Raw genomic sequence first — 13,104 nt, forward strand, 5'->3', positions numbered from 1 at the left:
TTTTCTGGTGGCTGTGCGATCTGCGATATTGCTCAAGGCGGATGTGGGTCCCTATTTTTTACCGCGTGGAGGCCCGGGGGCGGCAACGAGGGCTGTGGTGGCTGGGCTCGAAGGCAGTGTTGGACTCGCGCCGGACTTTGAAGGCAGGCAGACCAGACGCCCGCCCGCCGACGAGCAAGTTGAAGGCAAGGCGGGCGGGTGGTGCAAGCCTCGGCAGGAGAACGGACAGAGGGCTGGTTGCTTCTACGTCTACTCGCATCGTCGTCGTCGTCGATGCTCCGTCATTGGTTAGCGCAGAGAGGGAGAGAGTGAGCAAGTCATCGACCTTTCTACCAAACCTATTCGGTCTTTACCATCATCATCGTCTCTTCATCCATTATCCTCACAGCAGCAGCATCGCCAATCGCTTCGTCCTGTCTCGCGATCACTGCAAGACCGTCGAGACAATCTGAAAATAAAGGGCGCTTGAACCCCATACCGCGACACCGCCCCGCGTTCAGTCGAGCCAGCCCCACCTCCTGTCCACTCTACAGCCGCCCGCGCTAGACGTCAATACTAGCGTCAGCAGGCCGTCAGTCCATCATGAAGAATCCCTACGCCCCCACACCAACAACCGACAGGCACGACTCATCACCGTACCATCGCTACCCCCTTGCTCCAGCTTCAGCTTCCGCCTCGCAGCCTCCCGCCTACCGTAGCGACAACGACGACGACGACGGCGGCTACGGTGGACCAGGGTACGTAGAGCAACTCTACGACGAGTCACAAGACTTTGACGACTCCCAAGTACGTGATCATCAGGGAGGTCTGCGCGTCGTAGGACCAGAGGACAGCCCTTCGTGCTACTCGGACAACTACGAGTATCAATCGACCATCAGTGGCGGTGGGCTAGGTAGACAGGGCACGCAGCGTAGCCAAGCCAACGGCAACGGCAACGGGAATCGAGGCTCCCAATTCCTCCAGCGTAACGGTACCCTCCTCCCTGGCGACTCTGTTTCAGAATACAACGTTCCTGCGCCCAGCAAACGGGCCCACGAGCCTATGCCTGCTATGCCTCAGTCGTACCAGTACCCACACCACCACCAGTACGACGATAGCAGAGGCGCAGGTGATCCTTCCTCTGACGGGCACGGTTATGATGGGCGTGATTACTATGCGTATGATGACCCGCGCGAGGGAGAGTACAAGACCATCTACGGCGGCGGCGGCGGCGGCGGCGGCAATGGAACCGCAGCGGCTCCTTACCCGGAGGCAGAGTACTACGACTATCGCTCTGCTGCTCCAGCCACTCAACCACACCATGGACACGGCCACACAATGAGCAAGCAGACGGACACCGGCTTCGACATGGTGTACGGCGATCGCGACGGGTATGCGGACGACGATGATGATTACTACCATGACAAGGCACGCGGTCACAGCCACGAGCAGCAACACGCCTACCCACCGCCGCCCGGCCTCTTCGCAAACGACCTAGCTCGAGCAGGCGGGGATGCGCCTTCTTCGAACCCTAAGAGTCACTTCTCCTTTGCACCCGCAGACGGTATGGCCTCCCACCCTGATGGGGGGAAGAACTTCCTCGACCATGGCGATGAAGACGATTCTGTGGGTGGCAAGGCGAGAAGGATGTTCGGCGTCGGGGATGGAGGCTTGAGTGAGCAGATTGAGAGGAGGAGGCGAGGGTTGGGAAGACAGAGGTGGCCTGTCGTGACGTGGATATTCGCTGTGGCATTCGTGGCCGTCTTTGTGGCTGAGATTGTCAAGGCGAAGAATGTTACGGGTCAGGCGGTGCAGACCAAGGTGAGAGCGCAACACCAGCACACAGGACGCAGCCTTCTTTCTCAAGTCATCTGAGGCTCACCAACCCCTTTCCCCCCCCCCGCCCGCACAGCCCTACCTCAACCCAATGATCGGCCCCTCGGCCCAATTTCTCATCACCATGGGCGCCCGCTACGTCCCCTGCATGCGGTCCACTCCCGCCGTACCCCTCACCACTCTTTTCCAATGCCTCAACTCTTCCTCCAGCAGCTCAACCTGCACAACCCCTCTGTGGGAGATCTGCGGACTCCCCAACGACCACACCTACGGCCAATCGTATCGCTTCGTGACGCCCATCTTCCTCCACGCGGGCGTAGTGCACATCCTCTTCAACCTCGTCGTCCAGCTAACCCTCTGTGCGCAAATCGAGCGCATACTAGGCTCACCGTACTACCTCCTCGTCTACCTCGCCGGCGGGCTAGGGGGCAACTTACTGGGGGGAAACTTCGGCCTCGTAGCCACTCCTAGCGTGGGTGCCTCGGGCGCAATCTACGGCTGCATCGCCGTGGAGCTGGTGGACCTGGCGTACAACTGGCGCTTCGAATATCGCGCCAAGACTCGCCTCACGATGAGCATCCTATTCACCCTCATCGGTCTAGCCCTCGGTCTACTCCCCGGACTGGACAACTTCGCCCACATTGGAGGACTCGCCGTCGGTCTACTCGGCGGGATGGTCTTTGCCCCTTCGATCCATCAGACGCGCACACACCGTAACGTCGTTTGGGGCCTGAGGGTGCTGGGAGTCGTGGCCCTCGCTGCCTTCTTTGCGGCTCTGGCGCTCAATTTCTACAGGAGCGATGACCCGACCAAGGCCTGTACGTGGTGCCGCTATCTGTCCTGTTTGCCGAGCTTCAAACAGTGCCAGAATGGGGGTTTGCAGGTCTCTAACAGCACTTCGTCGACGAGGAGGGCATGGATGGGATGAGTGGGGGCGGACTTGGCCGTCAAGTGAATTCAATGGCAGAGAGCGGGCAGGCAGGCCCTGTCTCCTCGTGCCCATCGTATCATGGACTCTACGTCGAGGGAAGGAGCGCCACTCGAGCAAATTCTACATAGCATCATCTACTCTCCTCTCCCTTTCTTCCCAGGATCCTTTCTCCCCTCTGTACATTTGAGCTCTCCTTCCCTTGCTCCTCAAACAATGACTCAGCCTCGTAGCATCATTGACTTGGAATGGAATGTGACTGACAACTCATTGAGCAGCGAGAGGTACGTGGCGCGTGGCGCGTGGCGCGTGGCGCGATGGATGGAGGGACCGATAAGTCAAGAGAAGCGGACGAGATTACATAGTGGACGGATGAAGCGAAGCGAAGCGGAGCGTCCAGCTGGGATCTTGGCCGCACAAAGCAGAAAATGTTCGTTCGTCAAAGCCCAGCGCTGACGTCGCCTGACCTGGAAGCAGGACGATGGACGGGGCGTCGTGAGATATTGCGGCCGGACAAAGAGAGGGAGACCGCCATGTTGTGCCGCAGCCAGATGTGGGTGATGACGACGATGATGATGATGATGATGAGAAGTGGCGGATGGGCCGAGGTATGGATGGATGCGTGATGATGATGATAATGGTGTTGATGGTGGTCGTGCCGACTTGATGATGGTATGGCGTTGGTATGGCTGGTATGGCGCCGCGTACTGCGGCGCCGCCGTAGCGTGAGCGTGGCGTAGCATGTCGTCGCCGTGCGTGATGTCGCTTCTCTTCCCTTCTCGTTCTACTCATCTGAGTCTCGTTGCCACGCCGCCTGACATGACAGGCTTCACGCAGCTACCGCAGCGTTGGGCGTTCCCAGGTCGACGCGCACGATCCTCTCAAACTCCCTCGCTAGCTCTTTCCTACGCTTCAGATCAGCCGGACGCTCCCTCAACGTTGGGTCTGCGAGGAGGAGGAGCTTCTTGACCCTATTGACCAAACCGCGCGGCCCATCAATGGGGATCTCAAGCGCATCATAGCGATGAACATATCGCTCGAACTTGGCCAAGTCGGTCGCGCCAAGTTCAGAACGCAGCGCAATGTAGAGACGACGATGAGCGCCGCGCTTGTCTTCCTCTGAGGATGAGGCAGCACCACAGTCGCTGCTTGACAGGGCGGGCTCGTCTTCGCTGCTACGGGTCTGGGCATGAAGTGCGCCTCGCGCTGAGAGGGGCTGGTTCTCCGCATCCGTATCTTGGCCCCCGCCCGAGGCAACCTCGCTCAGTTCGGCCGCTCCTTCGTCGCCATCCTCAATCTTGGGCAGGGCAATCTCACCCGAGCTGGAGGTGCGCGTCAGGATGCTGCTGCTTCCCAAGCTGGCACTGCTCGGCTGACGAGCGAAGAGCGGATGGGAGGTCGTGGAGGCGAGATGCTGCTGCGAGTGGTGGTGTGACAGGGCGTGGTGCGGGTAGCCCTGGCTAGACATGAGGATGCCGTCCGATGCCGACGCGGTGTAGTGCGGGTGAGCGTATCCGCTCGTGCTGGTCACGTTAGCGCGCCCCTCGACGTTGGTCCACTGGTGCAGCGGCATAAGAGGCGTATGGCCACGCTGGCCCGCCGCAGCTGCGAGGTGGATGGTGTGAGCGTGTGGCGCTACAGTAGCTGCAGGCGGGCCGAGCGAGCCGCTAGAGGCAGTACGGTTGTTAAGCAGCGGCTGCGACTGGCTGTGTGTGATCGCCTCGCGGCCGCTGCTGAGCGAGGCCGACGAGCTAGAGAACATGTCGTCCTTCACCGCCGGGATCGAGTCGTGCACCGTAGCACTACCTGCTCGGGAGCGTCCCGTCCTTGCGCTCATTCGGGAGGCCGTACGTGAGGGAGGACGACTGGACGAAGAGGCCGAAGTGTCTCTCTGCGCCTGCAGTGCCGCAAGCTGCTGCTGCTGGTTGAGCGAGGTGCGGCGAAGGCGTCGTCGTCCATTCAGACTGCCAGTGTGACTCCCGTCAGCCCCAACGGTCTCTGCGCGCGTGTGTGGCATACCGCCGCCGAGAACTGAGCTCGAGCGCTGAGAGGCCGCTACGTAGGGTGGCGCAACCATTGTCGCCTCGCTCATCGTGCTACTGACGCTCATGCCACGGCTGCGGGCTACCCCTGCTGAGCCGAGGTAGAGAACGGGCAGGCTCGCTGAGGACTTGACGACGTCTGGGTCCAGGCTGTTGACGCTGCGGCGCTTGGGTAGAGCTGCGTGGGCTTGAGAGCCGCTGCCTAGGGCGTACTGCGAGTGGAGGGTGACACTCGAGCTTGAAGCTGCTGGGCCATGCATCATTGGGGCGCTGGTGAGGTGCGAGACATTTTGTAGATGGGTGTAGTGATCGTTGGGTCCCATCGAGAGGGGACGCTTGGGTCGCTGTCCTTGCGCAGACAGGTTGATTTGGCCAGCATCGTACTCGCTGCGATCACGGCTGCCGGACAGAGGCGTTGGCGCTCGATGGCGCTCCCTTTCACCCGAAGATTGAGATTTGGCCAGATTCGAAGAGTGGTAAGCGCTGTGTCCTGGTGGCGAGGGGGAAGAGCCGCACTGAGAGGAGCCCGTTGCTGATGACTCATTGCTAGGTCCGCGACGTTGGTCAGCCTCGGCGACGTGGGCTTCCAAGAGAGTGAGCTGTTCGGGCGACCAAGAAGAAGACTCAATATGTTGCTCCGTACCGTGCACCGCTTTCGCCTCGCTGTACGCACCCTTGCCTCGACTTCTCTTGCTCTCGCCTCCCTCTGCTCATTCTGGCTTCGCAGCACAGCATTCTCTGCCTCGAGCGCCACGACATGACGCTCCTGCCTCTCGCTGGATTCGCGTAGGATGCGGTAGTCGATGTCGAGAGCCTCTGCTCGAGCACGTAGCTGAGCTGCATATCTTTCCCAACTCTTGCATTTGTTGGCGAGCTCGTAGTATTTGGCGGAGAAGGCTGCGGAGAGTGTCTCGATGCCGAACTGCGGGGTTAGATGCGGGGCAGCATTGATCAGCGACAACTAGAACAGCAAACATGCAGCCTCGCGCCGACTTACCGAGTGATCATAGCTTTCAGGAATGGCGGTCTCGAGCGCGAACTCATCTGTGCTCCTTCTTTCTCGAGGTGGACCCTTTGTTGAACCAGTCGAGCCGGATCGAGTGATGGAGAATCCGCCGTGCCCGGCATCTCTGGCTTTGGCGTCTTCTTCAAGCTTTCTTACGGCAGCTGCAACGGCAGACCCTGTGCTCAATCGCTTGGCGGCTTTGGATGTTGAGGCTGGGATGCGAGGCTCCGCAGCTGCCGTCATTGAGCCGGCTGAACTCGAAGGCGGGATGGCTGCAGGTGGTGCTGCGTAGCTGTCGAGGTGAGTGGATGAGGTGCGCCGATCCAACTGAGAGGGCCCTGCGATTGCTGTTGTGTCACTATCGCTCGTTTGATGAGTGTGCTGCCTTGTCATCGAGGGTGCAGCCATCGATGCAATGCTCGAGCCGGAGGGCTCCCTCTTCACAACGCCCAGGGCATTAGTCTTGCTCGCTTCTCGCTCACGACGAATCTGCGCCCGAAGCTCGGTATTACCGCCGCCCGATCCTGACGAGATGGTGGGAAGTCTGGCTGCTGCGCTCTTTGTCGATGTCGGTGGTGGAGAATTGGAGGTGCTGCTAGAGCGCTGACGCTGGTGAGCCATGAGGCAGGCGAGCGGGCGAGCGAGCGATCGAGAAAGTGAAGATGAGGATGATAAGAGGTGGATGGGCGGGTGCGTGATACAGAGGGGAAGGGATGGAAGTTGTTCGCTGCCCTGATTAAGTGTTGGTCTCTTCTCTACCTAGCTAGCTGCCCTCACGCGTAGACGCGCCTAACCACGAGCGGTGGATGCTCTTCGAGGTCAATGAGGAACAAAGGGGCGGCGGCGGCGGCGACAGCCCGCGCTGACGCCAACAATCGGCGTGCCCGAAGGGAGGAGACAAGGTAGTCTCAAAGCGCTCGTCGGTGGAGGAGGTAGTGCGCAGCACAGCGCGGTGATCAGGGTGAGGCGATGGATGACGAACAAAGAGAGGGCGATGGGATTCGCGGGCGCTGAGATCCGCGGGCGCTGAGATCTGCGGGCGCAAGAGGGACAAGGTAAGATGGAGGCGGTAGGAAGATGACAGCGATGCAAAGGTAGGGAGGACAAGGGTCGAGGTCGATTGGCAATCGTTTTCTGTTGTTGTTTGACCAGACGAGACGACTTGGCTGTGGGTCCAGCCCGCATCGGCAGCAGCGACGGCGTAGCATGACATCGACGATGAGCGGCGACGAATGCAACACAGACGCACCTCGCTGCTCGAAAGGCTCACACGGGCCAAGGCCAATTTCTGTCGCCCGCGCCTCGCTGCCGCCGCCCACCAGGGCCCCCGCCCCTTCCGCACCAACGTCTCCCACTCTCACTCTGTCCAATCTCGTCTAGCTCCGAGCTTCTACTCGCTCTCGCTACCCTCGCTGCCCTCGCTCTCACTCTTGACCTCGATTGATGATCATCATGAACCATACACAGAGCAGGAAAGCGACCCGGCTGTGCAAGGGGACGAGAGCAGCAGCACGAGCAGCAGCAGCAGCAACAGCGGCGGCGGCGGCGGCGGCGGAGAGGCGGGCAGCAGCGGCGGCGGGTCAAAAGGCAAAGACGGCCTAGCCTGAATGTGATTGAAGACGTGTGGTTGCATGGTGCATCATCCGTCGGACAAGTCGAGACGGGCGACCCAGCTCGTCGTCGTCGTCGTCGGCCCCGCCGCGCTCGTCGCTTCACTCGTCCAAACCATGTAGACGACACTCTCAACACCACCAAAAAAAAAATACACAGATAAATTACAGGCCGGCCCGCGCAACTCGACGTCGGTCGATGCTCGACTCCCGACTGTCGACTGTACGGGGTACAGCCGCGCTCTTCTGCTCGGCGTCCTTGGCTGCTCATCGCGCTCATCGTCCTCAAAAGGAACACCAGACGTGCATAGATGATGCACTCAGTGATCGCGTCGTCGTCGTCGCTCCTTCAGTGCACCCTCACTGACACCATCACCTCCTCTTTGTGCTCTCGCTTCTCTCGGTGAAGGCAAAGGCGGCGGGCGGCGCACAGGCACAGCTGCGTTGGCTCAAGGGTCTTTTTCCTGCCTTCGCCTCTGCCTCTACCGAAGTGTTGGTTTCGCCCGTCGCCGTGTCGCCGAACGTCCCGCGTTGTGGCACCCGCCGCATCTTGGCTGCTGCTGCAGCATCTGTCGCACGCGCTGCCCTCGCTGGTCTGAGTTGGTCTTGGGCGCGTGTGATGTGTTATTTGTTTGTGCCGCAAGAGACCGGCCGGATCTCTCTGAATTGGCGGACAGTGGTGTCACGATTCCTGTCACATCGCGGCGCCATTTGAACCAAAAGCCAAGCCAAGCATCGCAGCAGGGGATACACCGATGACGGCAACGTCGCCGCTCGTCGCTCGTCGCTCACTCAACACCCACCCTCAGATCTGCAACGTCGACACCTTCCAAAAGGAGAAAATAAAAGTGTGCGAAAGAGTGTCAAGTGGACTGATCAGGGTCCAGAGGAAGAAAGCAAAAGCCACCGACACCTTGTCCCGCTCCAGCACCAGCACCACTCTCCGCCGCGGTCACGGGGATTGGTTTAGAAATGGCTGTGTGCAAAGATTGACCGAGCGAGCATCGTCTTGCTACCTCGGCCGGCGTGGCCAGCTTAGCTGTCCATCTCTCGGCGGTGGCGTCTGTCAACGACAATGCCGCTCTTGGCTTTTCCGCGACCGTGATCTTGTCGCAGCCACGGCCCAATCCCGTCTCGTCTTCGCCTTCGTCTTTGTAATGCTGTCCAACATTTGACTTCTCAATCGCACCTCCTTGCTCCCTCTCACCTCACCTTGCACCACACCTGCTTCTTCCCCGCATTAGACGCCGCCCCCGCATCAGCTGCATCCAGGTCGTCCGCAGCTCGAATCTGAGGCTGAACACTGAAGCTTGAGCGTCGTCAGGCGTCGCGATCACTTTGCATTCTTCCCTCCGTCTTCTTTTCTCAGGCAAGGGGTCCTCGAACAATGGGCGACAAGCGACAAGACAGGCGATTCCCGTTCGGAGACAGGTACGCGTACGGGCTTCGTTCGCACGATGCACGGCGCACGGGCTACGGTTCAACGCTACGGTGCCGACGCGGGTCGACGCAGCTGCAACGCACTGCGACGTGATGTGAGCAGACGAACGAGCCCGGACGGGCCACTGGGTCAGCCAGACAGACGAGTACAGGCGCAGCGCAGTGTTGAGTTCAAGCCTTGCTCGTGCGACAAGACGTGCTGCAATCACTTCGAGAATCACCGACATCGATCACCTTGAGCCTGGACAGGGACGCAGGCGTACTCACGCCTCGCCTTGCATGTGGCTGGAAAACAAGCGGGTCAGTGCGGCGACGAAAATGGACAGCCACAGTCGCGACTGACGTAGCCGGGTCCCTTGCCCGATTGAGTGGCTGGGTCGAGCGAAGCCCGTGTGACCCTTCCAAGCCCCCTCCCACCAGCAGCATCAGCCTCTTTGCAGTGGTGCTAGCCCCATGTCTCAGTCTCGGCGTCTTGGCCTCCCACGTCACCTTGGCGTTTGACGGCCGGGGATTCCTAATTCTCCACGTCTCTTTGCTCCGTACCTCGTTCCTCCGTTGAATTAATGAATCACCCAGCAACCTCTCACGCCACACTTCAAGCCACGTCGTCGTCGTCGTCGTCGTCGACGCCCGAACGAACGAATCTGCTCGTAGGGTTCACCCACCGCCGCGGGCGCCGCAGATCTGCTGCTGCCGGCCCCCCTTGCAGATCAGAAGACTTCGCCTAGGTGATTGAAACAGAGGCGAACAGGTCGTGCGACATAATACGATTCGTGGTGCGACATAATCGATACTATCACCTGCCAGGGGTAGAGGGGCGGTAGCGAGCAGAGTAGCGTGAAGGTTGTTGCGGACGGGCATGGTCGCGCTCGGTAAATCCGTGAGAAGGGCGAGCATGACGTTAGCGGCAACCTTGCAATGCTGTTGTGCTGGTAATTGAGGTGATGATACATTGCCGGCTCCGGCCACGTCTGCCAGCAGGGCTGGTCCCTCCTCGTTGGCTCACTTTCCTCCTCCCTCCTTCCTCCGTCTCGTCATCCTCTCCTTCTCTCTCTCCCTCCTCTTCTCCTCACTTCGCTCCTCCCCCAATGCAGCCGTGATCTTGCCAATCTTCCTATTGTACTCCTTTGCCTCCTCTCGTCTCTCCTCAGCACGATGCTGTGCCAAGAACTGCGCATCACGTCTGAGTTCGCGAACGGCGCCCTTCTTCTCTTTTCGGACGAGAGCGCGCAACTTGGCGGCCTGGGCGCGTTCGGCATCGGGGTCGGAGGAGCCGCGACCGTTGTCGTAACGGCGGGAACCACGACCTCCGTCGTCGAATTTGGGGATGAAGGAGGCAAGGGGGACGGCACGGTGCGCGTGAAGGGTGATGGGGCGGCGCGAGGACTGTGCGACACGCAGCTTTGTCTCGAGGTGTGTGAGGGTCATCCCGATGGGTGATGCCGCGCCCTTGTCGCTGTCCGCAACGAGGGCAAGGATGGCCCGTACAGGCTCAAAGAGCTCGATGTACGCCGCCGTCCCTTCGTAGAGGGTCGAGAGAGACACAACGAGGCTGAGAGCTACGCAGAGCAAGTCTTGCGCGGCGTCTGAGCCCGTAACGCGCCCGCTCAGCAGCCCAAAGAGGTCGGCACGACGGCCATCCTCTGGCAAACTGCTCACATTGAGCCCCTCGGCGTGCCTCTCACCGAAGTCCGGCGTAGGCACGGCGTATCGTCTACAGATCTCCATCGCCTGTGCTCGTGTCTTGCGCTTGTTGATGGGCAAGAGCAGTAGAACGGCGTTTGTGACGGCATTGATCACCTCGGGCACCATCCTCTTCGCTTCACCGGCCTGCTGCTGCACCACCAAGCTCGTGAGGAAAAGGCTCGCCGCAAGATCCGAATGTGATCGAATGCGACAGTGCGCGAGATAGTGTGCCTCTAGTAGCATGAGTGGGGTAGTGACCGGGTGGTTGAGGTCGGATGTAGGCCAGATCAACCCCGCGAGACGGAGGAGTGCAAGCTCGGCGGCTCCGGGCGATGTCCTGTTCTCAGGGTTGATGGCCCCGCGCGAGAGGCCGCGGGTGAGGTTGCGCTCCATGAGACTGATCTTGGTGACGAAGTGGTGTGCTGCTGCCCGAGGGTAAGCGGTGCTCAGCTCGAAGAGCGGTGCGAGTAGCGAGTCGACACAGGACGAGTGCGCGTGACTGCTCTCTTGATCCTCCTCCACGCTGGCTGCTCTGGCCTCGTAGAGAGCATGGTCGAGTAGTACGCCGATGAAGGCTTGCAGCTTGAACTTGTTGTCCTCTGCGAGCGAGGGGTGGTGCAGAGCGCGGATGCGTTTGATGACGAGGGGGACTTGCGAGGGGTCGACAGAGTGGGTACTGAGGATGTTGAGGAAGTCTTTGTGCGCTGAAGGGCAGGGAAAGGTGAAGGGAAGGGCGGGAGCCTTTGCAGCGGTACCGGCGGCCTTGGGCTTCGCAGCTGGCTTAGCAGACTTGATGGCGGAAGCGGTTCTCGTCTCGCCCTCTTCTTCGCTGTCGTCTCCGCCGCCTTCCATAGCCTCGCCGTAGCCGTCCACCTCAAGAGCTTCGTCTTGCTCCTCTTCACTCTCCTCCTCGTCGTCGTCGTCGTCGTCCTCTTCCCCCTGATCGTCCTCGCCCTCGCCCAATCCGCTACCCAAACCATAGATATCAGCAGCAGTCTGTCCCTCTCCATCCACGAAGTCATCGTCGAGATCGTCGCCCTGAGCTGCCCTCTTCTCCCCTCTCGGTCTACCTCTACCACTCTCTTCGTCATCGGAGTCATCGACCTCACCCCTCATCCTCTTCAGCCTAGACTTCTCCGCCTTCCTCAGCTCCTCCGCCTCTTCCTCTGCCAACTCCTCCTCTGTCTTGAGCCTTTCCTGCGGTTTCGCTCGACGCTCAAATGCCAGCTCGCGGACAAAGCTGTCGTACTCTGCGGCCTTTTTCTTCTCTGCAGAGGGGCCAGCCACAGCGCCAGCAGCAAAGGTGGACGCCTCGCCATCCGCCGCCCCCGGTTGGGGCTTCGGTGGCACAGGCGCCTGCATGAGCAGGCCCCGAATATCGCCCAACTCGTCGTCCAGCTGAGCACGCAGCTCGTCATCGGCGTCACGCATCTGCTGACGCTCCATCTTATGCATCTTGCTCTTGGCCATGACCTCGCGCATCACCTCTGCTTTCGTCTTTGGCCCAGATGAGCTCTCTCCTGCTCCTTCCTCGAAGCCGCCAAAGTGGTCTGCGCCTGTGGTGTAGGAGTCGATTTGGCCTGCTGCAGATGCCGCAAAGAGGAGAGGAGAGGAAGTGAGTCCCAGCTGCTCGCGTGAAATGAAGTATCCGCCTCGCGTGATGGCTCAGAAATCTCCAGTAGAACTTTTTGCTCCCATCGTCTTGCGACGTCTATCGAGAGGATGATATAAACAGAATGGGCGCCACGATGGTGCGCAATTCATCTTTGCCGGCTGCGGATCCCACGTAGATTCTGTGCGGGTACTCACCTCCATCTTCATCAATGTCGCCCAGCATGGGGAGATTGCCCATTCCAGAGAGGGAGCGACCAAAATGGGTGAGTTCCCTGCACACGGCGATGAGCAAATGGTCAGCAACCACGAGCATTGGGGAGCAGTGCAACTACCTCATCCATCGCAAGGCAACACTCACTCTTCCTGCCCCTCCTCATCGTTCAAGCTGAATAGCGCAGCCTTTTTTCCCTTGCCCCCACCTGAACCTGCACCCTTCTGCTTTTCCCTTGTGAAACGCTCCAACATCCTCTCCTCGGGCGTCATTGTCGCATCGCTCTCTCCAAATCTGCGATCGATGAAAGTACTCGAGCGATTACGGTTCTGGTACTCTGGCAACAAGGTCGCGGCTCTCTGGGCAAGTCCACCCTGCTTGGCTAGGCCGGGACGACCGACTGCTCCCTTGACTTTTCTTCCCAGGACTTCATGCTTTTGCTTGGTGACCTTTTCGTCGAAAGGGTTGAAACGTCGATCGTCTTTGATGCGGGCGAGAGCAGCTCGTCTTGCGGCGGCGGTATCCTGCTCCGAAGCTTGAGCGCCACGCTTGCGCTTCTTGGCTGCTGCGGACTCTTGACGGCGGTCATTGATGCCGCTGTCCTTGACCTGCCGCTTGAGTTGGGCTAGCTGGGAGCCCGATGAGCCTGCCATGCTGCTGAGCGGTAGGAGAAGCAGGCGTGGCGATAATGTGATGTAGGATGAGAAGGTTGAGCGCCAAAGCTCGCTCGGCACAGGCACCAAAATTTGACG

The 13,104-nt window shown here is 60.0% G+C and overlaps 5 protein-coding genes across 5 annotated transcripts; 1 reads left to right on the forward strand and 4 right to left on the reverse strand.

Moving 5' to 3' along the window:
• Positions 1 to 243: 243 nt before the first annotated feature.
• Positions 244 to 3,014, forward strand: BDZ90DRAFT_234948 (rhomboid-domain-containing protein). The gene is made up of 2 exons (XM_025507205.1): positions 244 to 1,800; positions 1,892 to 3,014. Exons 1-2 carry the CDS (start codon positions 583 to 585, stop codon positions 2,741 to 2,743), a joined length of 2,070 nt encoding a protein of 689 aa, XP_025358991.1. The 5' UTR covers positions 244 to 582; the 3' UTR covers positions 2,744 to 3,014.
• Positions 3,015 to 3,385: 371 nt separating this feature from the next.
• On the reverse strand, positions 3,386 to 6,511 carry BDZ90DRAFT_122659 (hypothetical protein). The gene is made up of 3 exons (XM_025503301.1): positions 5,783 to 6,511; positions 5,459 to 5,707; positions 3,386 to 5,384 (listed from the first exon to the last, which is right to left on the reverse strand). The coding sequence occupies exons 1-3, from the start codon at positions 6,410 to 6,412 to the stop codon at positions 3,573 to 3,575; spliced, it is 2,691 nt and encodes an 896-aa protein (XP_025358992.1). The 5' UTR covers positions 6,413 to 6,511; the 3' UTR covers positions 3,386 to 3,572.
• Positions 6,512 to 7,016, reverse strand: BDZ90DRAFT_122658 (hypothetical protein). Its single transcript, XM_025503300.1, has one exon. The coding sequence runs from the start codon at positions 6,974 to 6,976 to the stop codon at positions 6,611 to 6,613; it is 366 nt and encodes a 121-aa protein (XP_025358993.1). The 5' UTR covers positions 6,977 to 7,016; the 3' UTR covers positions 6,512 to 6,610.
• A 127-nt stretch (positions 7,017 to 7,143) lies between these two features.
• BDZ90DRAFT_234949 (hypothetical protein) lies at positions 7,144 to 7,577 on the reverse strand. The gene has a single exon (XM_025507206.1). The coding sequence runs from the start codon at positions 7,422 to 7,424 to the stop codon at positions 7,242 to 7,244; it is 183 nt and encodes a 60-aa protein (XP_025358994.1). The 5' UTR covers positions 7,425 to 7,577; the 3' UTR covers positions 7,144 to 7,241.
• Positions 7,578 to 9,600: 2,023 nt separating this feature from the next.
• Positions 9,601 to 13,052, reverse strand: BDZ90DRAFT_234951 (Nop14-like protein). The gene is made up of 3 exons (XM_025507207.1): positions 12,500 to 13,052; positions 12,337 to 12,413; positions 9,601 to 12,110 (listed from the first exon to the last, which is right to left on the reverse strand). Exons 1-3 carry the CDS (start codon positions 13,003 to 13,005, stop codon positions 9,844 to 9,846), a joined length of 2,850 nt encoding a protein of 949 aa, XP_025358995.1. The 5' UTR covers positions 13,006 to 13,052; the 3' UTR covers positions 9,601 to 9,843.
• Between the last annotated feature and the right edge of the window lie 52 nt (positions 13,053 to 13,104).

Source organism: Jaminaea rosea, assembly GCF_003144245.1.
Source record: "Jaminaea rosea strain MCA 5214 unplaced genomic scaffold BDZ90scaffold_20, whole genome shotgun sequence".
In the NCBI taxonomy this organism is placed as follows: domain Eukaryota; kingdom Fungi; phylum Basidiomycota; class Exobasidiomycetes; order Microstromatales; genus Jaminaea; species Jaminaea rosea.

What these genes read in the sequence shown, in the direction of transcription:
- BDZ90DRAFT_234951 (XM_025507207.1), bottom strand. Translation starts at nt 13,005, where the DNA reads ATGGCAGGCTCATCGGGCTCCCAGCTAGCCCAACTCAAGCGGCAGGTC. An exon ending in GATGAGGAGGGGCAGGAAGA is followed by an intron (nt 12,414 to 12,499) that starts GTGAGTGTTGCC and finishes CGCCGTGTGCAG; the next exon opens with GGAACTCACCCATTTTGGTC. An exon ending in CGACATTGATGAAGATGGAG is followed by an intron (nt 12,111 to 12,336) that starts GTGAGTACCCGC and finishes CGGCATCTGCAG; the next exon opens with CAGGCCAAATCGACTCCTAC.
- BDZ90DRAFT_234949 (XM_025507206.1), bottom strand. Translation starts at nt 7,424, where the DNA reads ATGCAACCACACGTCTTCAATCACATTCAGGCTAGGCCGTCTTTGCCT.
- BDZ90DRAFT_122658 (XM_025503300.1), bottom strand. Translation starts at nt 6,976, where the DNA reads ATGCGGGCTGGACCCACAGCCAAGTCGTCTCGTCTGGTCAAACAACAA.
- BDZ90DRAFT_234948 (XM_025507205.1), top strand. Translation starts at nt 583, where the DNA reads ATGAAGAATCCCTACGCCCCCACACCAACAACCGACAGGCACGACTCA. An exon ending in GTCAGGCGGTGCAGACCAAG is followed by an intron (nt 1,801 to 1,891) that starts GTGAGAGCGCAA and finishes CCGCCCGCACAG; the next exon opens with CCCTACCTCAACCCAATGAT.
- BDZ90DRAFT_122659 (XM_025503301.1), bottom strand. Translation starts at nt 6,412, where the DNA reads ATGGCTCACCAGCGTCAGCGCTCTAGCAGCACCTCCAATTCTCCACCA. An exon ending in CTGAAAGCTATGATCACTCG is followed by an intron (nt 5,708 to 5,782) that starts GTAAGTCGGCGC and finishes CTAACCCCGCAG; the next exon opens with TTCGGCATCGAGACACTCTC. An exon ending in CAAGAGAAGTCGAGGCAAGG is followed by an intron (nt 5,385 to 5,458) that starts GTGCGTACAGCG and finishes TCGCCCGAACAG; the next exon opens with CTCACTCTCTTGGAAGCCCA.